The sequence below is a fragment of the Myotis lucifugus genome, unplaced genomic scaffold (assembly GCF_000147115.1).
Source record: "Myotis lucifugus unplaced genomic scaffold, Myoluc2.0 scaffold_792, whole genome shotgun sequence".
Taxonomy (NCBI): Eukaryota; Metazoa; Chordata; class Mammalia; order Chiroptera; family Vespertilionidae; genus Myotis; species Myotis lucifugus.
In genome coordinates, this window is record NW_005871840.1 from 82,866 (window position 1) to 110,701 (window position 27,836).

A 27,836-nucleotide genomic window follows, 5' to 3' on the forward strand; every position below is an offset into this window, starting at 1 on the left:
GAGTGAGGATAACGATGAGTGTGTCTGTTCCAAGGCTCGACGTAAAATCTATCCCTCACTGTGGGCTGCAGCCTGAACAGTTTGAAAGTCCCTGGGCTCCCAGCGAAGCAGGCAAAACACCGAAGACGCACTATTATTGAAAGCGCAGGGGTGAGAGGTGGTTAGGAGAAATTTGCATGAGTATGGAGGTTCCGGAGCCCTGCATCCCTCGTGAGGGCGACAGGGGTGTGTATGTGGGGCGCACTTTCTCCTGACCTTGCAGGAGGCAGGCACGGGAACGTCTGTACAAACAGCCAACACTCTGACTCAAACTTGTCTACCAATCAAAGACTGAAATCTTAATTGCTGCCATCAAAATCAGAAGAACTTAAAAGGACGATGGATCCACCAGAGAACTTTTCACCCAGCTTCCAAGGCTCCTTCTCCAGCCCATAAAACCAAGCCCGGAGGACAGGTCCGAGGGGAGTGGGGTCCGGCCAAAGTTTGGAAACCTGCAGCCTCTTCAGTCAGATCCTGGGGCGGGACGGAGCGCGGGTATCCCAGGGGATGCGCCCTCGGCCTCGGGCAGGCGTGGCCACGCTTGGCGTTACTGGCAGTAGAAGGTGAGCACGTTCTCCTGGTTCCCTCGGATCAGGATGACGGGCGGGCGGAGGTCCTGGGACAGCGTCTCCAGCCAGGCCATGTACAGCGAACTCGGGCACTTCCCCTTCCTCCCGATGGGCAAGGTGCTGGGGGGCAGGGGAAAGGCAGACGAGGAATGACCCAGGGGCCTTCCGCACGCGGCCCAGCTCGCGGTTGGCTTTCTGAGCGGCAACTCTGTTTAGTGACCCCTTCCAAGCCCTTCTTCCCGGCCACCCCAGAGTGACCTGTCACCCTCCCTAGAAGCAGGACTCTAAGTGTACTTCTGGCCATGGAGCATTTCTGAACGAAGCCATGGCCTGTAAGGCACCACGATCTGGTCCCCACCAGCCTCCCGGATCTTACCTGCTCCCATCCTCAGCCTTGCTCACAGCCCTAGAGCATGGCGGCTTTCTGATCACCCCTGGACAAAATAGCAAGCTTGCTCCTGCCCCAGGGCCTTTGCACCTGCTGCTCTCTCCACCTGGCAGGCAGCGCCCCCAGCTCTTTATCTGGTTGACTCCTTTGAATCATTTAGATCCTGGCTCAAGTGCACCTGCTTCCCTGGTCAGCCCCCTCCCCCGACCCTCTACAGAGCAGGTCTCCCATCTCTCTCACATCATCCTGTGTCATTGTCTCCACAGCACCTTACACTCTCAAAACCCTCTTTTCATTCATTCATTCATTCATTCATTCATTCATTGTCTGTCTCCCCGCAATAGAATGGATGCTCACTCATCCATTCACTCAGGCGGGTCTGTCCTATTCACTACCCTTTCTCCTGCGCCCAGAACATGGTCGGATCCGTTGGGATGATCCCACCCCTCAGGCCACTCCAATCAGGCCTGACTGTGGCCACAACATGACACCTTCACACTTGTGTCCTTGTCCTGCCCTATAGGTGAGGCCCTGGGAGCAGGTCTCCGCCCTCGCCCTGGGAGGGCCCCTGGTCCCAACTTCCAAGCTGCGCAAATAACTCGCTGCTCAAGGAGGCTGGTCAGCCATATTCTCATGGCTGTTTCAGGCAGTGACTCTTTTACCGTCTTGGGATTCCAAAAAGGCATCGTGGTGCCACAGCTGCCCTGCTCTCTGCGCTGGGAGAAGCCGGCGTCTCACAGAGCCAGCTGGGTTACAGGAAGTGGGGGCCCCAGCACCGTACGTGGGACTGCACACCTGCAGGTTTTATTTCAGCTGAACCTCAAAACAACCCTGGGGAGAAAGCAGGGCCCGCAGCTGGGGACACGGGGCAGAAAGGATGGGGCCGCGTGACGCTGGCGTCAGAGAAGCCTTCTGAGTCGTGGCGTTGTCACGCCATCAGCCATGTGGCTTTAACAGATGGCTCGCTGCCCGAGCCGCGTTCTCTGCCCTCGAGCGAGGACACACACAGCTCCCTCCTGGGGTGTCTGTGAGCCCCGAGGAAGACGAGCACACGGAGGGCCCCTCGCCAGCGGCTCATCCCATCAGCAGCTGTTCTCACACTTGTTATTACTGACCAAGCTGGTGAGTGGCGGAGCTGGGACTTGACCCAAAGTCCTGGGACCGCCCACCCCAGCTGCCTCGGCTGCCTGCAACCCCCACTTCTCTGAGAAGGCGAATTGAGGCCCCTAAACAGCTGCCTCTTATTTAAAACTCCACCCTCAAAAACTTCACTTGGGCCTGGCTGGTGTGGCTCAGTGGTTGAGCGTTGACCTATGAACCAGGAGGTCCCGGTTCGACTCCCAGTCAGGACACATGCTCGGGTTGTGGGCCCGATCCCCAGTGTGGGGCGTGCAGGAGGCAGCCTACCAATGATTCTCTCTCATCATTGATGTTTCTCTCTCTCTCTCTCCCTTCCTCTCTGAAATCAATAAAAAAATAAAAAATAAAGCTTCACTTGGGACACTACCCTCTTTTAAAAAGCAAGGTCCCCAGGACTGGGGAAGGCAGGGGGAACAAGGACGTTTAGTTAGAATGAGTCTGTGACTGGTGACTCTCTGGGGAAAGGGAAGTGGGCATATTGAAACCGAACTTCCTGAGTTACATTATGCCAAAGGCTGCAATTGCCCTCTGGGGACCATCACACCATTTTCAGGCACTAAATTCAGAAACCTCCAAGGCCACGAGGGGAGGGGACCAGTGGCTGCGTCTCAGGGCGGGGGACACCCCTCATTCCTGCGGGGCCAGTGCCAGTCGCTGACACGCCAGTCCAGCTGGCAGGATGTGTGCGTGTTAAGCTACTAATCTTTAGAAAAAGGCCACTCCGGGGCAAGGGGCTTTTTGTTCAGAATTGCATCTCTTAGCCACAAAGAAAGGCAGCCTTGGACCTCAGCTACGTGCAAAACCGGTGACCCTGCCTCAGAACCGGTGTCGCAGCTTCACAGCCCAACCCCCGCTTCACAGCTGTGAGGCCCCAGGCAAGTTGCTTAACTTCTCTGAGGCTCAATGTCCTCATCTCCAAAGTGTGTGTGCGTGTGTGTGTGTGTATCTGTGTGTGTCTGTGTGTGTGTATCTGTGTGTGTGTGTATCTGTGTGTGCGTGTGTGTCTGTGTGTGCATGTCTCTGTGTGTGTGCATGTGTCTGTGTGTATGTGTCTGTGTGCGTGTGTGTGTCTCTGTGTGTGTGTGAGTGTGTATCTGTGTGTGTGTGTGGCGGGTGATTAAAATAGAGCCAGTTCGTAGAGTTTTGAAAATTAATCAGGCCCAATACCTTGAGTGTCTGACAGGCTCAATCAATGCATGCTGATTATTATTTTGATTATCACTATTGGGCTTTGAGGAGGGAGTCTTTATAGAAAAAAAGAAGGGTCTAGACCCCCAAGGTTGTCGATCCGGGCAGAGCTGGTCGGGCTGGTTATAGGGTGGTTCAGTGCAGGTTAAGCGGAACTGAAACACAGCCATAATCAGATAAACGATGGATTTATAAGCAGCAAACAACCAGATTCTGCCTCACCCCTCGCTGGAGCATGGCCCATGCATCTGAGGATGCTGGGAAATGGGATTCTGTCATTTTACTGGGGCTTGGGGAATTTCTGTTTCCTCGGAAGTTCTGGGGAATGCGGGTTTCTGGAAGGAATGGAGGAATTTGCCATTTTCCAGGCCCCTGAAGGTGGGGCGGCAGTCTGGGTTGGAGATTAGTGATGCAAAAAATGCAGTTACATGCTGTCCCAGAGGAGCAGCCCGCAGCCAACAGCCGGCCCCTGTGGGCAACAGCTGGAGCTGCCGCCGGGGGTGGGACGCTGTGTGCAGGCGGCTGCTCTGAGGCGACTGGACTCAGTGTTCTTTGTATCGGCTAATCCCACAGAGGCTGGTGGGCAGGGCATGCTTTCCCTGTGGGGTCTTGGGGGGTGAGGGGGGAGTAGGAGGGGAGCGGTGCCAGCAGGTGGCAAATTAACCTCGAACCATAACAGGTAACTCTTTTCTATAATCAGGGAAACTGAGGCTCAGAGAAGGAGGGCCAATTGCAAAGACAAGTATTAGCCTGCTTCTCTGAACAGAGGTGGCAGTCATTGGGGGGGCGGGCATGCCCGCACACCCCAGCTGTCACACACCAGCTACCACACCCAAGGAGACGCTGGGGAGCCGTCCCAGCACGAAGCCAGTCCCACCACCTTGCACCGTGACCCAGGCTTCTCCCAGGCCAACCCTGCCCTGGGGACATTCTCTGGAGACATACTGGCCAGAGGCTTGGAGATAAACCCAGCACTTTCCTCATTAAAGGAAGCCTTTTCTTTGTACAAAAAAATCCATCTCCCTAAGAGCCCCAGGCAGTGTGGGGCGAGCCAGTTTCCCAGGCCTGCAAACTGCACCTTTGCACAACCCGTACTTCGAAGGGTCTCACGCTGGGTTTAACGCCCGCTGACACCATCCTGAGATTCCGAATGGGTTTTGAACAGAGGGCCCCCACATTGTCATTTTGCATCAGGCCCCTGATCCTGGTTTCAGGTAGGAAAAATGGGTTCCACAGGCTGCTGGCTGGCCTGCGGGATTCCCAGGGGGCTAGCCCCCCGGAAATGCAAGGAAGGCCGGTGTTCGCCTCCGAGCTGGGCCTCCCGGGGAGGGGACTCTAGTGGCATCACTGGCCACGTCTTCCTCCGAGAGAGTAAAGCCACCGTGAGTCCCTCTCTGTGCCACTGTCTCCTCCCACTTACTCAGCTCTGGCCAGTGCCCACCAGAGGTGGTGGGTTACTGGACAGGCAGCGGCAACGGAAGCCAGAGGGCTGACCGGCTCGGAGCCTGGGCAGTGGGCTGGGGCGGCCTCTGCTCCTGCTGCCCAGACTTGGCACCGACATCCATTGGGGGTGGCCGGCGGCCAAAGAGGGCTGGGTGATTCCCAAACAAGCAGGAATCGATTTCCCTCTGGAATGACCTGGGTCCCCTTTGCCAAGGCGAGTTCGGCAGGAAAAGGCAACAGGGAAGGGAAGAGCAGTGGTGAGGGGAGGCAGGGAGGCCTGGGATGGTTGAGGCCTCGGGCTGGGCCAGCTGGCCCTGACCATCCTGCGCTGTGAGCTGCCGCAAAGTAAATGACCGCAGACCAGAGGGTGGAAGGAGGAGACGAGAGGGGTGGATCGGTTAACAACTGCCGGGCAAAACCAACAGACGCCCGGCACGCCCTGCGTGTGTGTGGGAACATCCGCTGACTGCCAGGAGCTCTGTCCACGTTTACCTAAAAGGGGGAGCCGCCAGGCGCCACCGTCACCAGGAGCCTCTGCTTATTCACACGTGGACTCTCCCGTCTCTGCCCCCGGCCAGCCCACAGGCGCGGACACGTCTTCCTGTGGACGCTGTGGCCACCTCACTGCTTTCAGAGCCACCCAGATCTCTGTCCCTCCATTTGGTGTATAAGACGCTCAGCTCTAGGAGCGGACATGCTGGCTTTTCCGCCAGGCGCAGCCTCGGGGTTCAGACCCCCTGTCCCAGGACCTGGTTCTTTCTCCCTTTCCTCCTTCCTTCCTTATTTTTTAAAATATATTTTTATTGATTTCAGAGAGGAAGGGAGAGGGAGATAGAAACACTGATGATGAGAGACAATCATGGAGCGGCTGCCTCCTGAACACCCCACACTGGGGATTGAGCCCCGCAACCCGGGCATGTGCCCTGATTGGGAATGAAACCATGACCTCCTGGTTCATAGGTCAATGCTCAACCATTGAGCCATGCTGGCCGGCTCCTGCCTTTTTTTGTTTTACTAGCAATGGCCCAATAAACCCTTAAAAAAAAAAAAAAGACCTTCAGCCTGTGAAGTTAAGACTTCTGTTTAAGGCACTCAGGTGAGACTGTGGGCCCTTGCGTCTCACAGGGGAAGGCGGCTCAGGTCCCCAGCAGGGGCCACCCTCCCAAAGCCGCCAGCCTGGGCCTCGGCGCCAGGCCCCCTCCGCTACTCACATGACGACGAGCGCGGCGTCTCGGGAGTAATCCAGCAGAATCTCATTCAGCCGCACCTGCCGCAGGGACTGGGCAAGGAAAAGCCACTGGTCACATCCCACGTCCCCAGGAGCAGGCCCCACCCAGCCCGGGGGCCTCTGCAACGTTTCAGACAGGATGCGTTCCTAATCATTATCCGTTCTCCTGCCTCCGAGGAGGAAGCGGCCCTACTGTGTGAAGCCCTCCTGGGTTTCTCCTTGCCTGACCTTATGACCATGGCCAGGACAGAGGTGGGGGAGGGGGAGTTATGGGGGGAACCAGCTCACGTGGTGCTGGGACAGCTGATAGTTCAGCACAGAGAGGACCGAGCAAGGCACGCTGACTGCCTGGGCTCCTGTCTCCATCTGTGAGATGAGTATGAGGCCCGCCCCAGGGAAGTTTGGGGGAGATGGAGTGACAGAGCCCACGAGCGTGCGGAGGCTCCTGATACGGTGGAACCGAGCAGGGGTGGGACGATCCTCCATGAGAGGGTCGGCGAGAGCCTCGTTTGGACTCTCGGCTTTTCCCAAGGAGCTGGGAGCTGTGTGTGCCTCTGGGCAGGAATCCCCAAAGCTTGTGTGGGGCCGGGGTGTGGGGGAGGCTCCCGCCCAGCCCAAGGCCTGTCTCCAAACCGTTCAGAAATGATGGGCACCCAAGTCTGGCAGGAGACGGACACCCATTTGAGAGAATGGAAAATTGAGGGAAGTGAATGAACCTAGGTCAGGGCCCCCGGACCTCACACTACCGACATTAGGGGAAAGGAATTCTTGTGGGCACTGTCCTGTGGCCTGAAGGATGTTTAGCATCATCCCTGCCCTCTGCTCACCAAGTGACAGCAGCAATCCCACCCCCTGGGTGACAAACTGTGATCCCCGAGCCCCTGACCTCAGAACGGCCACAGTGGCCACCGCGCTCCTTCAGCCCTTAGGAAAGTCCTGAGGGTGCTGTCTGGGGAGGGGGCGCCACGGCTTTGGCTGCACCTGGGGCGGGGCTACAGGCTAAGGGGAGGAGCCAGGCAGCTGGACAACTTCTCCCTTGGCCTCCCCACTTGTCTCAGAGTCCCCACGGGGCACAGAGGTCTGGGGAAGAGAGGGAGACGGACTCCGGCCGTCCATCGCCATGGCCGGGAGGACGGGAGGACCAGGATCTCAGGCCCGGGATGGCTGTGAGTTCCACAACCCACAACCGGGCACCCTTCAGTGCAGCCCAGTGACTGTGGCTGGAGGATGCCTCCGAGGCTGGGTGTGAGGGGGAGGGGAGCAGGGCTGGGGGCCAGGGGAGGGCGTTAAGGAAGCTCAGGACGCATGGGCCCAGGGTCCCGACCCGTGAAAATGCCTGACACCCCTCCCGCCAGCGAGGCCCTTCTCCCTCTGCACCTTGACTCTATTCTTGTTCATCTCCTCATCCGAGATCTTCCAGGGGCAGTCCCGCCGCATCTCGGCCACGGTGGCCTCGTCCTTGAAGCCGTCATTCAGGCGGAAGGGCGCAATCATGTCCTCAAAGCGCTTGGTGCTGGGACAGGGCGAGCAGGGACACCGGGTAAGACGGCCTGGTTTTCACGCACCAGTAAGAGCTTAAAGGGCACCTGACCCTGACCTGGGCCCTGGTCGGGCACCTCCAAGAGGCAACCAGTCGATGTGCTTCTCTCACTTCGATGTTTCTCTCCGTCTTTCCCTCTCTCTCCCACTCTCTCTAAAAACCGTGGAAAAATATCCTCGGGTGAGAAGTAACAACAACAAAAAAAAACACAAAAAAACACTTGCTCTGAGAAAAGCACCAGCGTCAGCTTTCGCCGGCCTCTGCCCAGGTCTCCTCTGCCCAGGTGTGCTTCTGGCAAAGGCCAGAGCTCCGATATGCAGAGGAAGGAACGCAAACGGGAAACTAAACACCTGCAAACCCCCTCCCTCCTCTTTCGTTCCATGAGCCCAGTCTAGGCGGGAGGACAGCGCCCCTGCCCTGGGCTCACCAGAGGGAAAGGGGCGACGGCAAAGGGGTCACAGGGCACAAGCCACCCTTCTGCCTGGACCCCCACCCCCACCCCCGCCCCCACAGGACTCACTGCTCAGCCCGCGGCTTCTGGTTGATGTCAGGAAGGATGTGAACTTCCTGGAATCCCAGTCGGAACTTGCTCAGAAGAGAAATGATCCTGGAAGGTGGAGATTTTTTTAAAAAATATTTCTTTTTATTGATTTCAGAGAGGAAGGGAGAGGGAGAGAGAGAAACATCCATGACGAGAGAAAATCATTGTCTGTCTCCCTCCTGCACGCCCCGCAGCTGGGGATGCGGCCGGCAACCCCAGCATGCGCCCTGACCGGGAATCGAACCATGACCTCCTGGTTCATAGGTCGACGCTCAACCACTGAGCCACGCCCGGGCAAGATGGAGATCTTTTTTTTATAATATAGAAATATTTTTCAATGTATCTATTCATTCCCCAAATTTTTATTGCTCGTCCGCTGAGGACACAGCAGTGAGCAAAGCAAAGCAAATCCTGCCCTCGTGGACTTTACATTCTACCCTGGCCGGGGAGCAGGGGAGCAGACGATAAATGCGTTCTGATAAGGCAGGTCAGCGGATGACGAGTGACATGGAAAAGTAATTGGCCAGTACCTGTGACCAGCTCTGGGCTTCACACCTCACTTTTTTATGTGTCTACACATCTGATCAAAGAGGTGACCAATAAAACCCAGGCAAATTAACCAACGTCACCAGATTCTGGCTGGATGCCGGCGCCGGCCACGCCCCCAGCCAGGCCCACCCTCGCTGCCTTAGGTAGGAGGGAAGCCTGGGTCCCCAGCAGAGAGCCTTCCGCAGCGTCAGCCACAAAGTTGAGGAGAACTGTCGCTTATTCCATAGCATTTGCTGCCCCATCTCCTGGCCACTGCTGTCACTCGTGACCTGGCCGTGGTGGCTCAGGGGTTGAGCGTGGACCTATGAACCAGGAGGTCACAGTTTGATTCCCGGTCAGGACACATGCCCGGGTTGTGGGCTCGATCCCCAGGGTGGGGCGTGCAGGAGGCAGCCGATCAATGGCTCTCTCTCATTGTTGATGTTACTATCTCTCTCTCCCTCTCCCGTCCTCTCTGAAGTCAATAAAAATAGGTTTAAAGTCACCTCTTGTCTCACCAGGGATGGCCACCCAAGCCTGACGGGGACATGGCCCTGTGAATTCTAAGCTCTGCCTCATTTCCCAGGAGGAGGGGTCTTTTCCATCCTTCATTTCACACAGGTTTCTCCCCGAGCAGATGTGTGATTTTAAAATATAACATCCTTCCCTGTCATGGTCGGGACTGGGGCATCTGCATCTTATCAAGGGGACACCGCCCGCTCCCCACTTACGCCTTCCTCTCCTCGTCCATCCTGTTGATCTGGCCGCCCACGAACACTCGGATCCTGCATTTGCTCCATCTCTTCTTGCGGCCGAGGAGGTAGGGGATGAGGAGGGTGAGGCCTGGCAAGGAGGGTCCCGGGAATCAAGAGGAAAATGCTCTCAGGGTGGAGCTCTCTCTGGGTTCTCACCAATTCCCATCTCCAGACCTCAGTTTGCCCGTCTGTATAATGGGCATGCCGGAGTAAACCAGAGTGGCACACAGGGCTCCGTGGGCTCAGGTTTATTTGGCCTGCACCATGCTTTCAAATAAGCGAGCTGGCGTGTAATAATTGGGGGATTTCACTTAAAATCAGGATCTCGGGCATTTCTTGAAGATTGAACATTTGACCAGCGGGTGGGGGCCCTCAGCCCTCCCTGTCATCTCTCCTCACAAGGCCAAGGACCGGCTGTCACTTGTGGCTGCGTAACCTTGGACAAATTATGTCACCACTCTGGGCCTTTCTTTATTTGTAAAGCGGGTTAATAATAGTTCCTACCAGGGGGCTGCATTGAGCATAAGTGCTCAGTCAAGGTGGCTGTCACTCAGAGAACATATTAGAGCAGGAACATCAGAGGTTGGGCCGGTAGAGCTGAGTCATGGGTTTTAAGAAAGATGGGCGCGAGCGTATTTCTGTGGGAAGTCAATATTCCCGAGCCTTCCTAGGCACCAGCCCCCCTTCCCCATGTATGTTGTGTGCTGCAACCCTGAGGCCCATCGAGTCTGAAGGTTCCAGCTCACGTTGACATGGCTCCTCCCTGTAAGTCCCCATTTGACAGCTGAAAAGCTGGGTACCAAGAGAGGAGCCCGCCTAGGCTCCCCCAAGCCCAGGGGTGGGCCCAGGGGCCCCGGTTCCCCCTTTGCAGGGCTCTGAGGTCCCACCAGAGCCCATGTCAAGAACGGGCAGGAAGGGCGGGCCAAGAGACAGAGGGCCACGGAGGGAAGACGGCCGGGGAGAGCACGTGTGCCAGGGGAGAGCACGTGTGTGTGCGCGCGCGCGTGTGTGTGCGTGTGTGTGCGTGCGTGCGCGTGTGTGTGTGCGTGCGTGTGTGTGTGTGCGTGCGTGTGTGTGTGCGTGCGTGTGTGTGTGCGCGTGTGTGTGCGTGTGTGTGCGTGCGTGTGTGTGTGTGTGTGTGTGCGCGCACGTGTGTGTGCAGGGGCGCTGACCTCCGTCGTCGAACAGCCAGTAGATGTCGATGGTCTTCTTGCCCTGCTCCGACTGGAAGATGGTGCTGGCCTGCTCCTCCCGCACCAGGGCCTCGGGGTCCACTGAGGAGCAGAGCGGAGGGGCGGTCACCCAGGGGCGGCTCATTCACACGCCCGAGTCTGCCTGCGACCGCTGCCCTGGGCGGTGGACTGGCTGTTGCGGGGCTGTGCACCCTGCTGAGGGCATGCCTGGGGGAGGGGGTGACCCAGAGCACCCCCAGCAGCCCCGCACAGATGCCCACAGGATGCCCTGGCTCCTGCACTGTGGGTGCCTCTGCCTCCCAGAGCGTGGCGGGAGCGGGGGGAGGAGGGGGGGAGGGAGGAGGGTAGGGAGAAACTGAAGGAGAACCCTGCCCCTCCCCTGACAGTTGAGCATGGCCAGAGAGCCTTGGGGGGGTGGGACACAGGCCCCAGAGCCTGCTGGGTGGGTTCCCACGATGCCCAGATGCCCAGACACCGAATTCCCCGTCAGGTCTGCGGTCATCAGTGCTGCCCCAGCCACCCCACCCCCACAGTTACCCGACCCCAGAGATCCCAGGGGCCTCCTGCCCTTGACCAAGCTCCCCCGCAGCCCCCACTAGCTGCCACACAGGGGGAGAGCCCTGAGCCCTGAGCGGGCTGGGGACTGACGTGTGCCAGAGACGGACGGCCGGGCCCTGCTGGCGCTGGCTTCCTTGCCGTCCTCGGCCGGGTCAAACACGGGGTTAACTGCAAGAGAGGGACAGCAGCTGTGTTCCAGACTGTTCTCGGCCGGGACCCCCGGTTCTTTCTCCCCCTTTTGCAAGGAAGCAAGTCTGACACCCCACCTTCCACGGATCTCGCTCCAGCCCCACCCGCTTGCTCCGTCCCTCAGACAGGGCTCCCCCCGCCCCCCGCCCCCGCAGTCCTGGTGGTGGGTGCCCCGGAACCAGGAGCGCCTTCCCCCAGGGCCCCCCTGCTCAGAGAGGCTGCTTGGCCCCTCCGACACTGTCTGACGTGGGTCCCCTGCGTCTCCCAGCAGCTCCCTCCGCACCCCCAGCGCCTGGATCAGCATCGTCAGGAGACTGGCTGCCACTCGCAAAGACCCTCTGCGTTAATGTTCACTGACTGCCCCGTGCCCCGTGCCGGGCAGGCCTGGCCTCGGTGACAGGACCCGGCCCTGCCTGAAAGAAACGGCGGCCACCCCCTCCGTTCCCCCGGCCCACAGCCCCCATTTATTTTCATGCGTGTTGTTTATTTCGCATGAACTCAGAGTCCGCATATTCATACGTGACTTTACACGATAAACACATCCCTCTCCGCACCCGGGGATGGTCTCGGAGACCAAGACGTCCCGTTCCCCTGGCCCCCTGTGTGTTTTCCTGTTGGGTGTTCCCCTGGGCGGTCCTCTCCCCTCTTTCCGGGTCCTTCTTAGCCAATCTGGTCACAAAAGCACTGACCGGGCTCCGGCAGCTCCGAGGCCTGGGCTGCCCCCAGCGGGAAGCGTGACCTTGAATGGACCACGTCCCCTCCCTGGGCCTCAGTTTCTCCATTTGGAAACCTGATGAGCTCTAAGGGGCCATGAAAAGCCAACTTTCTAGGAGTCTGTCGCCTTCATTCCTTACTCATTTCCGCCTCTCGTCCCACGACCACTTAAAAAAAATTGGGTTCTAGAACTTTCTGGGATCCTGTTGCGGATCTTGACAGGGGTGCCGAGCAGCGGGGCGTGCACTCACTGTGCGCCTGCATCACCTCCGAGATGTTGAGCCCCTCGCGCATCCTCATGACGCACACTCCATAGTTGAAATCAAAGGCGTCGCTGGAAAAAGAGGAAGTGGGGTCAGGCTCCTGCAGCCCAGGCCGCCAGCCCCCCAAAAACTGGAGGTCTGGAGCTGACCTGCCTCCCGCCATCCCCTTTCTCCTCTCTGGGCCTCAGTCTCCCCATCTGTGCAATGTGCAGGCAGCACAGAGGGTCCCCAGGATCCTCTGGCTCTGCGGTTGGTGCACTGTGGATCCCAGGACCCTGCACTCAGGGGGAAACAGAGTCAGACCAGTCTTCGAGCCGGGCCCTGTCCTCCTGATACGTTTCAATAATCCCCACGACTCTGGCAACAGAGGTGGGGGTGGGTGGGAATTATTACCTCATTTCACAGCCCAGAAGCCGAGTTTGGGGAGTAACCCGCCCACGCTCCCACACTGAAGAAGGGGTTGTCTATATGGATCACGTATCAGAGTACACTCACTGCAGGTGGACACAGGGCCCGAGGGCCCCCCATTAAGGCTGATCTAACAGGCTAAGCCCCGCCCTCTCTGGACTCCTCTGATTACACGTCTCTGGGACAGGGACCTTTCAGGGGTTGGACTTGTGGGATGCGGGAGCTGGGGGAGCGGAGAGCAGGTGTCCCCACCTCCTGCTGTAACATTCCCCTGTAGCATTCCCTCGAGATAAACGAGGAAGGGTGTGGAGTTAACCCCCGGTCCATTCCCCATGCAGTCGCCCCCACAGAGGGCTGGTTTCACCGCCTGCTCCTACGTGCTACCTCAGCTCCTCGCGCTGGCTACCTGCATCTGTCCTGCAGCCCACAGGCGGGCACAGGTTTTCACCTGAACACCCATAGCTTCAACTTCTCTGTAGAACTGGAAGATCTGGCAATGCTGGCCCATGTTTCTTCCTGGCACAACTGACTGGAGCCGAGAGCCTGTCTCCAGTTAGCCACAGTCCCCACTGCTCCCTGGAGCCCCATGCCTGGGCCACTTTGCTCTCTGTGTTACCCGCTTAGCCCCTTTCTCAGCTTTGAACCAGTGACTCAGCGTCTTACGTCAACACTGCTCCCCCTCCACTTCCCAAGGCCCAGAGACCCCAAGGGCCCAAGTGGACAGACCCCAGGCCCCGCCCCCGAGAGCCCTCACTCACTGCAGGATGCCGATGTAGTCCTCCACCGTGGCCGGGTGAGCCGACTGCCAGTTCGTCTTGAACCCGATCACCAGGATGTTGGGCTTCATCCTCCCCAGACCCACGGCCTGCGGCGGGGAGGGACGAGGTGGGAGTCAGGCCTCACACCCCCGGGGCCCTGGTCTGTGACTAGGGTGGGGCTCTCGGCCCGGCCCCTCTCTCCCCCACGTGGCAAAGGACCCAAGAAATACACGCCCTTGTCCAGGATCCTGTCGGCCTGGACACACCATGAGAAAGGCAAAGACCCCCTGTGGCCTGTCCAGGCCTGGCTGGCGCCTGGACTGTCCCATTTGTCCTGGATTATCCCAGCGCCTGTTTCTCCCTCGAATTATTTCTCAATAAGGGGCTTGAACATGGGTGTCAAGCTTGGCATATTCCTGGGTCATCTAACCCATACATCTTTGATAGTTCTCTGTTTCTTTTTAATGTTTAAAATATTATTTAATATTTCGAGGTAGAATTCAGATAACAAAGTTAATCATTTTAAAGGGGTGGCATAACCCCAAAAGGAGACCCTACATGTTCTTTTTTTTTTTTTAATTTTGAGAAATCTTTAAAACTATGAAAAGGGATGCCCATACATTGAGTCAGAATCAACACCTGTCATGTATCTATGCAGCCCATTTCACAGATGAGAAAACCGAGCAGTAAAACGACTTGCCCAGTTGACCTGCCTGGTGGTTTCCTACCACTGAGTAGGTCTGCATATGAAAACATTTATCAAACTATACGCTTAACATTTTTTTTTCACTTTGTTGGTAAATTATATCTTTAAAAAAACACTCAAGAGGATCCCAAGGTGGCACAGCCCCCATGGGCTTCCCAGTCCATTTCCCGGGGCCTGTGCATTCCACGGGGCTTATGTGGAGAGGCAAGGAAGGTGGGGCTCCTGCTGCAGCCACGGGGTCCTCAGCCAGCCCCCAGGATGCCCTGCCTTCCGGGTCACCCCGAGCCCGCGCACCTGCATGAGAACTTGGACCCCGCTGCGCAGGTCCTCGGCGATGACGTCCGAGTAGAAGGCCTTGATCTTCCTCTTGTTCAGCCACTTGGTGTGCCCGTTGGCGATGGCCCGGAGCTCAGGCATCCTCTGTTTGCGGGGTCCCTGGGGGGGGGGGGGGGGGCAGGTGGCATCAGGGATTGCCTTTGCCTCTGGCCTGAAACTCAGCCCCTCTCCGCCCTGGAGGCTGCCCGCTGGGCTGGACGTAGGGGAGGGAGAGGAGGAGGAGGGGGTGTCCGGGGGTGGACATCTCGCCCCAGGCCCCCGAGGAGCACTGCCCCACCCCCCCCCACCTCCGGGGGGCACTCACGATGAGCACGTGGCCGCAGATCATCAGGCTGAGGTTCCGCGTGAAGGTGCCCACAAAGTCCACCAGGGCCGGGCGGAAGTTGGGGGGCCCCGTGAGCACCAGGCACTGGGGGCTGAGGAGGGGAAGGGAAAGGGGTGAGCCATCCGGACAGAGCCCACAGGGGTCTGGGTGCCAACGCCGGGGCCCGGATTTCCACCACCTCCTGGCCTCCCTGCTTAGAACCACTGTGTGGCCTCCGGGAGGCCCCTGCACACGGGACCTCATCTTCCCGTCCGGGACCCAAGGGTGGCTCTCGGGCCCTGGCAGATTTCACGGTGGCCGCCACACGGGGTCTCCTTTGTCCTTCCTGCTCCGGCCCCCAAAAGCTCCACTTGGCAAACACCCTTTTCACCACTCCCCCTGGTACTGCTGCCCAGCCCAGCACGGTGGTGGGAGAATAAAGATGGGGGGGTGGGGGGGGGTGGGCCGGTCACGTACCAGCTCACCCTGTCATCACCTGGGTGAGTGGCTCAGCCTCTGAGTCTAGAGGCAGCCCAGGGTCATGGGTCATGGTCAAGGGCCGCTACCAGACTCAGTTAGACAAAATTGGCCACTCCGCTGTGTGACCCGGGGCCAGTTCCCTAACCTCTCTGTGCCTCAGCGCTCTCGTCTGTGAATGGGGTTAGTAATTTCATATGCCTCAGAGGCTGTGGTGGGACGGTGTAGGGCACTGGCGCAGCGAAGCCACATAAATAGAGCCGATCGTTAGCATGACGATATGGCGGGAAGGGGGTCGGGAAGGGGGGCCTGGGGGCAGGATGCACCTCACTGAGGAGGGAACCAGCTTTGAAGAGGCTCTCAGCCAGCCTCTCGGGTCCTTGTGTGGACATTCCCCCACCTGTCGGCCTGATGGAGCCCTTCGCACTGCCAAGAGCGTCTTCTCAGATACAGAAAGGTCACCCCTCGTGCTTGGTCCCCTTGGTTGGCAATGTCAACCCCGTCCCCTGACCCCCAGGCGGGGCGCCTCTGTTCCCTCCCTGGCGGGGGCTGTGCCCACCCTGGGTCTGCCCTGGTCAGCGGACAGGTCTCGGCCTGGAGCCTCCCAGGCAGGGCAGGTGGCCCGGGCCCCGGGCGCCCGACGCTGTGCTCACCGGTAGTTCTTGATGTGCTCCTCCACCTCGTTGAGGCCCACGGAGTAGCTCAGGGCCATGTTGTAGGAGCCGGCCTGCACGGAGGAGCCCCAGTTCACCTCTGGGGGGAGCGGGGGAACGTGAGATCAGAACCACGGGGAGAAGGCAGACACAGGAGGGGGGGGTGGCATTCTTTAGGACCCAGCACCCAGGGGAGCAGGCCACCTGGCACCTGTTCTTAACCTTTGCACATACCGTACGGCTACCTGTTTAAAAGTTGTACGTCAAGATATTAAACTCTGCCGAATGGTCCCCTCCCTTGACAAACAGACCTGGGCAGTGGCCTGAAGGCCGCGTTCAGATGTCGAATTCTGGGTTTCCCTGGAGTTCTGCACCCGCCCCCTGATGGCGGTCACCCCGGCATCCTTGCCTGCATGCACGCAGACACCCCAGCACACGGGCCACGCCGTGCCCCTGCCCTACCGTCAGCCGGCCCTTGGCCACCCTCAGGCCTAGGTGTGTACACCAGGGCCCACTCTCAGGAGGACGGGCCTGGGCAGGCGGGGTCCTGGGCCCAGGGGAGGGCCTAGAGGTGAGGTGTGGGCTTTCAGTGGGCACATCCCCCTAGGCCCCTCCCGCCACGGGGAGCCCGGAGCCCGACGCAGGGCCCTTAGCTGGGCTGAGGGGTCGGACGGCCTGCTTGGTGGCCTCGGGGAGTGGGGGGCACGGGCCCTCGCAGCCCGACATGCGCACCTGGCTTCTTGTAGACGACGTAGAGCAGGAGGAAGAGCACCACGCCGATGGCGATGAGGGCCGCCCACCAGGTGAGGAGGAACATGATGACCACGGAGATGACCGCCCCGAACAGCGCCGCCCACTTGCTGTAGTATCGGAAGGAGGGCCGCCACCCTGAGGGGGACGCAGGTCAGCGGGCACGCTCGGCGCTGCCGCGCAGGCCTGGGTGGCAATGCCAAAGGGCCCAGAGCCTGGGCCCCAGCCTGTGCCCACCCCCCACCCTGCCTCCTGGGGCTGGGCCTGGAGGGCCCGGGAGGACCCCACGCCGGTGTTGGCTGGTGTTCTGCCACGTCAGCAGGCGACACCGAGGAGGCAGCCACAAGATGTCAGCGTCAGCAATAGCACGGCTCCCACGGCTGGGCCGAGCCGAGGTGAGGTGGAGGGCAAGGATGTGTTCTGCCCGGCTCCCCACTGTGGCCCATCCAGGCCACCGCGAGCGACAGCCGCCCCGGGCACCAGGCTGGGGCACCATGGCCCATGGTGTATAGAGAAGGCTGCCCGGCGACCAGCGCATCGGCGATGGGGGGCCAATTAGCAAAAGTCTTCCCGGAGACTCTTTACTGCCATCGGCCAGAAAACGCTCATAATAAGCATTCACATCTCTGACACCCGCGAGGGGTGCCCCTGGAGGTGTGCGCTGTGCAACCTGCAGCAACCCCGTCTGTGGCCTGGGCCAATTCTCTTCTTTTTCTGGGGGTCAGACCACGGACTCCGGTAAGACCGGCTGAGGAAGGTCCTAGGAAAACCTCTGCGCCATCAGCGGTACATTTACCCACGACGGTGTACACTGTAGGGCTTGCTAGAGGATGGCTGCTACTAGTATTTAAATGGTGCTTTTCATTGGTTTGGATTTGAGTGGTGACCTTGGTCTGCCCACCTGCATCCATGCCTCCCATCACCCCCACCCCTGCTTCATCCCTGAGCCCCAAGTGCTGCCTCCGCGGAGGGTGAGGGGCTGCTCACCGGGTGAGTTGGTGATGGAGGCGTGGAAGCAGCTGAAGTTGATGAGGGCGTAGGAGCACAGGAAGAAGTTGGAGATGATGGGGGCGATGGTGTTGAGCTCAGCTTCAGGGACCCAGGGAGAGAGAGGACGGCCTGTTGGCCAACTCTGCCAAGCGGCCACCTGGCACCACCCTCAGCGTGGGGGGCAGCCCGGACAGGCCTCTGAGGCTCAGCGAGTCTCCCCCTTCTCATCTGTGGAATGGGCCCACATTTGGTGGAGCTCAAAGGGCCAATGTTTTGTAAACTGTCAAGTGCCAGCTTTTCAGGAGATGGCGAGCGACGTGAGAGGAGACCCCATCCCGAGATGGGGTGACCGAGGACAGGGGCTGTCACCGCTGTTGTGTGACCACAAATTACGGAAAGAAATACATTTCACAGCGTGACCCAAGACACACGTCATCTTTGATCTGAAGCCCCGAGACCGTATCACAGTCCCCCTACAGTGGAAGCCGCTCAAGGACCGCCCCCTGCATCCCCGGGCACACTGCATGCGAGTCCTTGTCTCGGGGCCTGCTTCTGGGGATCCCCAAACAAGACAAGCACCCTGTCTGCACGTGACCCCACCGAATGGCCACAGCAGCCCTGTCCCAGAGCGTCTGAGTTCATGTCCTCAGTCTGAGGTCCTCTCAGACCCCCCAGATAAAAGGACATCAAATCCAAATCAGGGTGGGCTGCCCCCTCAGGGCACAGCCAATGCACCCCTGTTTCTTACACCGACACCTGCCAGGCCGGCTGGGCGCTGGGCACACGGTGAGCAGCAGGGAAAGGAGCCCTGCCCCGGGGCCCCCGGACCCCGGCAGCCGCTCACCGATGATGATGAAGGCCACGGCGATGGCGTAGGCCAGCAGGTAGCCGCGGATCGGCTCCTTGTTCTTGCCGTAGCCCTTGCCGAAGAAGCCGATCAGAGGGTACAGCTGGTCCTCGCACAGGCACTGCGGGCACAGGACACACGCTCAGCCTGTGGCCGGGACCCCTCCTTCCTTCCTCTCCCGCCTCTCCCCTGCAGCCGCCTGGACCCAGTCCTGCTTGCTCCCTCCGGACCTGGCTTCTGGGTACTGACCACCGCCCTTCCGCAGCCTCACCTGGAAGACTTTGGCGGCCGAGACGAGGCAGGCCAGGGCAGAGGAGAGGGTGGCCCCGAAGATGCCGGCTGTGATCAGGGGTGCGAAGCCAGATACCATGCTCATAGTCTGCAGGGACACGGGGTTCAGGGTAGGCATGGTGGGGGGATGGGCCCGGAACCCCCACCTGGGGCACCCCATCGCCTCTTCTCACAAGCGCTGGGTCCTGACGCCTCCATCTGAGTCCACAACCATCCCCCGGGATCCCAGTGTCCACCCAGGCAGGGACTGAGCCCAAACCTCTTCCCCCCATGCCTGGGCCCCCGCCCCCCAAACCATGTCTGTCCTCGGCACCCCTGTGTCCCGTGGGGCCCGGGTACCTGGTAGTAGTTGATGAGGCCGTAGTGGCAGTTGTGCTGCTGGGCGCACTCGGTGAAGTTCCAGCCGTAGCCGCAGGCCAGCCCCTCGCAGGCGCCCAGGCCCGGGGTCACCGTGTCATTCAGGTTCCCGGAGGCGTCACGAACCACGCAGGAGCCTGAGGAGGAGGGAGGGCCTGGGGAGGTCTGCTCCCTTCCCCTGCTCTCCGCTGTCCCACCCCCAAAATGCCGGCCACTTCTGCAGGGAGGGAGAGGCTGCTGATGTGATATGATGATGTCATAATAATAATAATAATAATAATAATAATGATAATGATAGTAAAGACACTGATACCAGCTAACACACAGGAGCACCTACTGTGTGCTAGTACTTTTATTGTCTCGCTAGAGGCACAGCGCGCTCAGGTGACCTCTCTGAGGTCCCAAGTCCTCCTTAAAGCGGAGGCCCGGGCCTCGGACCTGCCTGGCTTGACCTGGCCCGCGTCCCTCGGTCACCGGTGAGTAGCTTCCCTCACAAGGAGCAGGAACCCCCGTGGGGATCTTGGGGAGAAGCAGGTGACCGCAGCTCGGGCTGGGTCCGAGCCCGGCTCCACCATTTGCTGTCTTTGCTGCGGCCAATCCCTCCTCGCTTGCTCTCCTACACTTTGTCTCTCGATTGAAATCTTTCCCTCATGAGGACAGGAACGGTCTCCTCGCCGATAACATGATGTTATTCCTGTCGTCGGAACATGGTTTCCACACCCTGAGATCTGTAACCTCGGACTTGAAGGAACTGAAGGGCCTGGTCTGACCCTCCCCCCATGGAGATGTTCTGGTCTCCACCAGGTGCCCTCAAAAGAAGGTCCACTCCAGGCCGAGAGGCTCAGTGGTTGAGGGTCGACCTATGGACCAGGAGATCATGGTTCGATTCCCGGTCAGGGCACATGCCCAGGTTGTGGGCTGGATCCGAAGTGTGGGGCGTGCAGGAGGCAGCCGATCCATGATTCTCTCTCATCATTGATGTTTCTATCTCTCTCTCCCTTCCTCTCTGAAATCAATAATATATATATTATTGATAAATAAATATAAAATAAAATAAAAATAAGGTCTAAGCCTCTACTTCCGGGGGTTGCAAAGTCCTCCCGGCCCAGCTCTCCGTTAGAGATCTGAACCCCACGCTGGGACCCCCCGCTCCCCCCGACCCCAGCGCTCTGGCCGCTACTTACCGATGGTGGCCGAGATGGCCAGGTAGGAGACGGTGGTCCAGAAGATGGCCATGAGTGTCCCCTTGGGGATGGCGATGGCAGGGTCCTGGGCGGGAGGCAGAGCCGGCATCAGCGAGTCCAGCCCCTGCCCTAGTCTGAGGCTCAGGACGGGGCCCAGAGGAAAAGGGACTTTGCAATTGGGGGCTTCCAGGACAGGCCACAACCAAGGTCGCAGGGCTGAGACCTCATCCAGGGCCCCGGGAGCCCCAAGCGGGGAGAGAACCTCCAACCAGCTCCATGCCGGTCCATTTTATGTTCGGCTGTAGCCACAGGCACCGGCAGGAAGCAGGTACATCCGCTCACACCTCTCATTTGCTACGTTTCACCACTATTCACTCGACAAACCTGTACTGAGCCCCTTGTATGTGCCTGACCGTTAGCCGGACAGAGACGCAGATGTAGGCCTCAGTCCTCCAGGGACAATAGAGCCCTGACGTTACGCTGGGCCCCGATGCTGACGGGGGCAGGGACAGAGGTAAGGATGGAGGTGTTATTTGAAAGAGGAACAGACTGGCCCTCGCTGGTTTGGCTCAGTGGACAGAACGTCGGCCTGCGGACTGGAGGGTCCTGGGTTCGATTGTGGTCAAGGTCACGTACCTCAGTCACCGGCTCGATCTCCGGCCCTGGTCAGTGTGCGTGCAGGAGGCAACCAATCGATGCGTCTCTCTCATCATTGATGTTTCTATGTCTCCCTCTCCCTTCCTCTCAGAAATCAATAAAAATATTTTTTTAAAAAAATGGAAGAGGAACAGACTTTGTGAGGTAAAGAAACAAGGGTAGGGAGTCCCAGAGAGAGGGGCAAAGGCGAGGCGGGGAGAGAGGGGACAGGGCAACACAGCAAAGCAGCAGATCCTGGGCTGGGGCGGGGTCATGGCTGTGGCGACATTGACCTTGAACACCGAGCTGAGGAGCCTGCCTGCATCAGGACAGCCGAGGGCCCTGGGAGGATGTCAGCCCAGCAAAGAGCTGCGGGATCCGGCCCGCGTTGTGGAAGGTCAGCGGGTCCGTCTTCCCCTTAGGCTGACTCCCAGGAGCGAGGGAGGACACTAGCCCATTTGGGGGTGGCCCTCAAGGCCTAGGGTGCCACTGATGCCAACCGACAACCTGAGAGCTGAGCGGAGTGAGTGGCATTGGCTTGGATTGGAGAGTTAAGTTGGACTGGGCAGGAGTTTAGAAGTTCGGCCCCTGGTGCCAAGCCTAGTGCCCAGGGGGAGACCCTGGGAGGCAGGGCCGGGAAGAGGGAGAGCGGGTGGGCTGCTCACCTTGAGGTCCCCGGAGATGTTGGCCCCCGCCAGGATGCCTGTGGCCGAGGGGAAGAAGATGGAGAACATCCCGAAGAAGCTGCCGTCCGGGCCCCGCCAGTCGGGCACCAAGTTCTGGACAAAAATGTCCCCTAGAAAGCCAGGGCCTGCGTCAGGGCTCCGCCCCCTCACGGGGCCCAGCCGGGAAGGGAGGGCATTCCGATGGCAGCTCCTGGCCGTGGAGTCGGGGATCCCCTCCTCCCGGTGCCCACAGAACAGGCAGACGGGTGGGCAGCCTGTCCCTGTCCCCATGGGCAGGGGCCCCAACCAGCACGTACCCCGGTAGCTGAAGAAGCCCCTGGAGGCCTTGTCCTCAGACGGGGGGATCAGCGTCCCCACCAAGTAGTTGGCAAAAGAGACCATGATGACCATGAAGAAGAGCACCTGGGCCTGGGGGCAAAGGACCAAGAGGTCAGATGGCCTGGCCCCCCCTTTTGAGGGCACCCCAGCAGGGAAGAGCCTGCTCAAGTTCTCTCTCTCTCCGTCTCTGTCTCTCTCTCATTCATTCACTCATTCATTCACACATTCATTCATTCACACATTCATTCATTCATCATCTCGCTGCAGGCTCTCTTCAGGACTGGATGCTCTCGCAGGGCTCTTGTCTTGCTGAGAGAGAGGGAATGTGAATCTAGAGTGAGAGCAGGGCTGTGACAGGGACTGGGTCGGGGGCTACTTGAGCAGGGAGGCCTGGGAAGGGGTCTTCGAGGGTCCTGAGGAGAGGGTGATGGGGCGAAGCTTGGTGCACTCAAGGGGCGGCGAGGAGGCCAGTGTAGCTGGAGGTCAGAGCGAGGGGGAGAGAGGAGAGAAGGTGGGGGCCAGGTCTGGCCAGGTCTGCCGGCTGTCGCCCAACATCTGTCCTCCCCCATTTCCCAGTGCTAACCCTCTGCTGGCTGGAGAGGGGTTTAAATGAAGACCACGTGCCCCCAGCGCCTGCCGCCAGGGGCGGCCATGAGTCCGAGTTCTGGCCGGTGGGATATGAGGGGAAGGGATATTTCCCTTCCTGCTGCCTGGACAGTGGGCGTGGTGGTGGTGGCCCTCATGGACCCTGGATGAAGGTCACACCCCAGGGGTGGAGAGGCCACAGGAGGGAAGGAGTCTGGGTTCCTGAGCCCCAGGAAGCAGGGAAACACCTGGGCTGTTAGCAGAGAGAGAAATGAACGCCTCTTGTTCAAGGCCCCCCCCCGTAGGGTCTCTGTCACCGCGGCAGATCTTAAAGCCTTGCTAATACAGATAAGAAGAGGTAGGCCCAGGCGTGTGGCTCAGTGGTTGAGCCTCGACCTAGGAGCCAGGAGGTCATGGTTCGATTCCCAGTCAAGGGCAATGCCCGGGTTACAGTCTCGATCGTGCAGGAGGCAGCCCATCAATGATTGTCTCGCATCATTGATGTTTCCATCTCTCTCTCTCCTCCCTTCCTCTCTCTGAAATCAATAAAAACTTATATTATTTTTTAAAAAAGAAGAAGAGCCCGAACCGGTTTGGCTCAGTGGATAGAGCGTCGGCCTGCGGACTGAGGGGTCCCGGGTTCGATTCCGGCCAAGGGCATGTGCCTTGGTTGCAGGCACATCCCCAGTGCGGGGTGTGCAGGAGGCAGCTGATCGATGTTTCTCACTCATCGATGTTTCTGACTCTCTATCCCTCTCCCTTCCTCTCTGTAACAAATCAATAAAATATATTTTAAAAAATAAAATAAAAAAATAAAAAAAGAAGAAGAAGAAGAAGAGGCAGAACCAGGAGCAGGACTGGTGCCCTGCTCCCATGATGCCCACGTGACACCCCCAGGCCCCTCTCCAGCATCCAGTCCTCACCTTGGACTCCCACTCCATGCCAGCCAGGGAGATGGCCAGCAGCACGGTGACGGTGACCACGCCGATGATCCGGATGTCGTTGACGGGGTCCACGATGGGCGAGCCGTACTCCTGGGGGAGGGGACAGGCCGGCTGTGTGCTGCCCTCTGAGCACCCCACCCAGACTCCTCCACCTGCATCACCTCATTCAGGGTGACCTCTCCCAGGACGACACAGACCCAAACACCTTCCCTGCCAATAGACCCCCCAGAACAGTTGCTGAGGGCCTGGGCAAGCGGCCCTCCAGGCAGCACACAGCCCCAAAGGGGACTTCTGGGGATGGCCTTTCTTTGATGGGCTGGTCATGGTCACCCACAGCCATCACACCGGGGCCTTGATCCCTGATGGGCCGATTGGGCCGAGGAAGGCCCAGCCCAGAGGGGGTGAAGGAGACCGAGAGGCGGTGGGCTCCCTCTGCCCGGGCTCAGCCCTGGCCTCACCTGGATCAGGTCCCGCACGGTCTCTGCGAAGCCCACCGTGTGCATGGCCACACCCACAGCGTTGGCAAAGGCAAAAATGAGGCCGATGGAGCCCCCCAGCTCTGGGCCAAGGCTCCGGGAGATGAGGAAGTAGGTGCCACCTACGGGGGACAGAGCCAGGAGCCATGAACCCCGCGGAGTGAGCTGGCTGGGGTGGCAGAAGCGGTGGCTGGGAGAGGGGACCACGGGCTCCAGGGGACCACGGGCTCCAGGGGACCACGGCGCAGGAAATACCCCAAGCCACCCTGTGGGTGTGCAGAGCTTGTCCCAAACCCTCCCCTGGAGCCCGAAGGAGCAGCCTCGGGTGCCCCAGTTGGGGTTGGGGTGGGAAGTGGTTCAGAGACCATTCCCAGGGTGAAGACTGGGGGACCTACAAGAGGAGGGGGGTGGGGAAAGGTAAGAGTGGGGGCCCACCTGACTTGACCTTGCCGTTGGTGGAGATGGCCGAGATGGAGAGGCCCGTGATGGAGGTCACCGTGACCGACAGCAGGATGATGATCCAGGTCAGGACTGTGGGGGGAGGGGGGGCGGGCGGGGACGTGGTCACCCCAAAACTCAGTCGGGGCATTTCCCAGGTAAAGGAGCCATGTGAGAAACCATGTAACTTCAACCACTGCCCTTCTCTGAGCCTCTGTTTACTCATCTGGAAAATGGGTCTCTGCCTACCTCCCTGGTCTATCAGGGAGCTACTGAGCCAACATGTAAAGGATCGTTAGGTATGGGAGGGAAGGTACCCTCCTTTAATGATAAAAAAACAAGGTGAGAGTTACCATTTGATGAGCACCTCTGGGTGCCCAGTCCTGTGCTGTTCACGTGCATCATAGAAACCCCACAACAGGTCTGTGAGGTAGAGACAGTTACTACCCTCTTTTACTGGTGAGGAAACCAAGGCTCAGAGATGTTAAGAAACTTGTCCAAGGTCACACAGCATGGCACAGAGCTAGCATCTGAACACTGTTCTGTGCAGAGTCTGAGCTCTAACCTGGATGTTCTGTATAGAAATTGGCTCCAAGAGGTTAAGGGACTTGCTGAGGGGGAGAGCGCTGGGGCCTGCTGACGCCGTGTCCCGGCTCCTCTGCCACACCACCCTGCCCTCTGCCCCTGCAGGGGACCAGGGTCTCTGCAGCCCACGTTCAACCACACCTTCCCCTCCCTTCCAAGAGCACTCACCAATGCCCGCCTGGGCCGTAATCCACGGGAGCCGCAGGTAGAGGATCACACCCCAGATATTGAGCATGCAACGGATCTGGGAGGAGAGAGGGGTCAGAGGCCACAGGGGGCGGGGGTTGGAGGGGACAGAGAGACCCCAAGGCCAAATACACAAGTCCCTGTCCCCAGTCATGGCATGGCCTCAGGCACCTGGGCTAGGGGACATCTGGGTCCTTTCTTTGCTTTACCCACTTCAATGCCCTTCTGGTTTTGTGGGGCAGGGAGGAAGGGCTGCCCACCCACTTTCCTGCCCTTCAGTGGGGCCTGAGGATGGGCCGCCAGCATCACCACCCCTCCCCTACTCCAAGCCCGGGATCCTGTGTCTGGCAGTGCCAGCCTTGGCCCCAAGGACCAGCCGTTGGTGCAGGGTCTGGCATTTAGGGGGAGATGAGCAAACGCTAGCTGCGCCAATGCCCCACCTACAGGCAGAAATCAGGCCTCGGGTGGCTGTGACTTCAGCTTTCAAATTTAAAACAGAGCCAGAGGCCTTGGCTGAGGCTGATATTCCCAGTGGAAAGTACTGCCCCAGCCAAGTCTTGGGCTGGGACAAGGGCATGTGGGAGAGGTCTAAGGCCCTCCATCCGCTCGGAGCTGCGGAGCTGCTGACCGGGCCAGGCCGAGCCGTGTGGGGCTCTGCAGTCCACAACTCCACAGTCCGGGAGGGAGATGCAGAATCTCCATATGCGCCTCTCGGGGTGCTGACGGGTCCGACGGAGGAAAGGGGCACAGCCAGCGGGCAGCTTGGCAGCAGGCCCACGGCCTCCCAGCATAAAGCTTTCTCTGACATCTCATGCCACCCCCTCCGTATAGTCCCACAGTGTCTTCCAAAGCCAAGTCCACTTGATCCTTTGGTGTCTGGAGACTTCCTGGTGCGCTACACCTCAGCAAACCTGCCCCCTTCCCATCACGGAAAATGAGAAAAACACATTTGTGGATTTGTGTGTTCGGTGCTGCCCTCTGGTGGCCTTTTGGGGGAAATGCCATTTCTTCTAATATCTCCCCGGCAGGCCTGGCTCCAAACACTTCGCATCCATTAACTCAGCGGTTCTCAACCTGTGGGTCGCCACCCCTTTGGCGGTCGAACGACCCTTTCACAGGGGTCGCCTCAGACCATCCTGCAGATCAGATATTTACATGACAATTCATCACAGTAGCAACATGACAGTGATGAAGTAGCCACGGAAATAATGTTATGGTTGGGTCACAACATGAGGAACTGTATTTAAAGGGCCAGAAGGTGGAGAACCACTGCCTTAACTGGTTTAATGCTAATTATTTCACAAATAAGGAAACTGAGACACAGGCTAAGTAACGTGTCCAAGGTCACAGGACAAGTTAGCCAAAAAGAGATCTGCCCCAGGGCCAGGTCTCCGTCTGGGAGTGTCCCCTGCTTGTCTGCCACACCACCCTGCCCTCTGGGGAGTCAATGGAGGTCAGGAAACACAAAACCAGAGAAAACGTGAGGTCACGATGCAGATGGGGAAACTGAGGCACAGGATGGGCCCGGAACGCTAAGGCCTGAGGGTCAGAGCTGACTGAGGCTGGGCGGAGCTCGGGCTCCCCCCCCCCCCCATTCCCGGACATCCTGTTTACAGCCCACTCACCATCACCCCCTTGACCCAGCCAAAGCGCACGGGCTCCCCCGGGCTCTTCTCGCCGCTGGTGCCCGCCTCCTCCTCCACCAGCCCGTCCGTCATCTCATGGCTGGGCCGGCTGTCAAAGGCCAGGGCCTGCAGGTGGCTGCCTTCCTGCTGGGAGCCCAGAGACCACGGTGAGGCAGGCAGGCAGGGGTCACAGCATTGCGGCTCCCAGCCCTCCACCCTCCACAGCCCAGCCTCCCAGGCAGCAAACCCAGCAAGGCTCTTCCCTGCTGCAGACCTTCCTTCTCTCCTCTCTCCATCTCTTTCAGGTGTGTGCAACCTCTATTTGCATGCTTCCACGGACGGGGAGCTCGTTACCTCTCTAGGCAGCCCTCGTTGGCTTAACTGGGTTGCCGATGACTGAACAACTCACATTACATGTACCCAGAGCTTCCCACTCCCATGTCCACTGTTCGTTTGGGCCTCTCGACCCCCGAGGAAGACACTTATCCTCATGGCGTAGGTGACAGAGCCGAGGCTCAGAGAGGGCAGGTAACTGGGTCAGGTCACACAGCAGGGAAGCGGCCAGTCTTCTGAGACGATGCTTACCTTAAGGAAGGAGTGCAGGTCGGCCAGTGTGGGCCGGACCTTGCGGGGCTGGCCGGGCAGGGCGCTGTTGGCATAGTGCTCGTAGGCCGGTACCACGTCAATAGTGTTGTAGCCAAAGGTTCGCATGTACAAGGTGCTGCCGTGGGTCAGGTGGCTGGGGTGGCTGCTGTCGTAGGCAGCCGGCGGTGGGGACTCGTCGCTCCCCAACAGCGTGCTAATGGTAAAGCGCCCACTGCACAGCGTGGGGTCCCCCGGCGTCTCCGACCCCGGCAGCTCGGCCATGGTGGCTCTGGGTGGCAGGGGCGGGGGCCAGGGTCGGCGGGGACACGCAGGGTGGCTTTATAGGCTGGGCCTGCAGCAGGGGGAGGCAGGGAGGTTGGCCTAAACCGCCCAGGGCAGGCGAGCAGGGTCCCTGGACTGGGTGGGAGGCAGAGC

General features: G+C 59.3%; 1 protein-coding gene across 3 annotated transcripts; it reads right to left on the minus strand.

Annotated features, from left to right (window-relative positions):
• Positions 1 to 306: 306 nt before the first annotated feature.
• SLC12A3 (solute carrier family 12 member 3) lies at positions 307 to 27,708 on the minus strand. 3 transcript variants are annotated; one of them, XM_006106273.3, is made up of 26 exons: positions 27,402 to 27,703; positions 26,817 to 26,963; positions 25,174 to 25,249; positions 24,418 to 24,513; positions 23,965 to 24,104; positions 23,486 to 23,596; positions 21,956 to 22,067; positions 21,639 to 21,769; positions 20,338 to 20,422; positions 19,136 to 19,290; positions 18,777 to 18,884; positions 18,503 to 18,626; positions 17,656 to 17,757; positions 16,651 to 16,806; positions 15,919 to 16,018; positions 14,789 to 14,900; positions 14,443 to 14,583; positions 13,443 to 13,549; positions 12,265 to 12,347; positions 11,201 to 11,278; positions 10,532 to 10,633; positions 9,336 to 9,447; positions 8,056 to 8,142; positions 7,373 to 7,508; positions 5,979 to 6,046; positions 307 to 728 (listed from the first exon to the last, which is right to left on the minus strand). In XM_006106273.3, exons 1-26 carry the CDS (start codon positions 27,681 to 27,683, stop codon positions 587 to 589), a joined length of 3,093 nt encoding a protein of 1,030 aa, XP_006106335.1. In that variant the 5' UTR covers positions 27,684 to 27,703; the 3' UTR covers positions 307 to 586. The 3 variants fall into 3 exon arrangements, with proteins under 3 accessions (XP_006106335.1, XP_006106336.1, XP_023602860.1); XM_006106274.3 differs by having other exon boundaries at positions 587 to 728; positions 26,817 to 26,960; positions 27,402 to 27,708; XM_023747092.1 differs by having other exon boundaries at positions 587 to 728; positions 10,532 to 10,635; positions 11,230 to 11,278.
• Positions 27,709 to 27,836: the final 128 nt, after the last annotated feature.

Bases quoted from the DNA above. Each gene is read 5' to 3' on its own strand.
- SLC12A3 (XM_006106273.3), bottom strand. From the start codon at position 27,683: ATGGCCGAGCTGCCGGGGTCGGAGACGCCGGGGGACCCCACGCTGTGC. The intron at 17,758-18,502 runs GTGAGCGGCTGC...GGGTCCCTGAAG, and splicing joins CGTGGCCTTCATCATCATCG to CTGAGCTCAACACCATCGCC. The intron at 16,019-16,650 runs GTGCGCATGTCG...CGCTCCCCCCAG, and splicing joins CGTCGTCTACAAGAAGCCAG to AGGTGAACTGGGGCTCCTCC.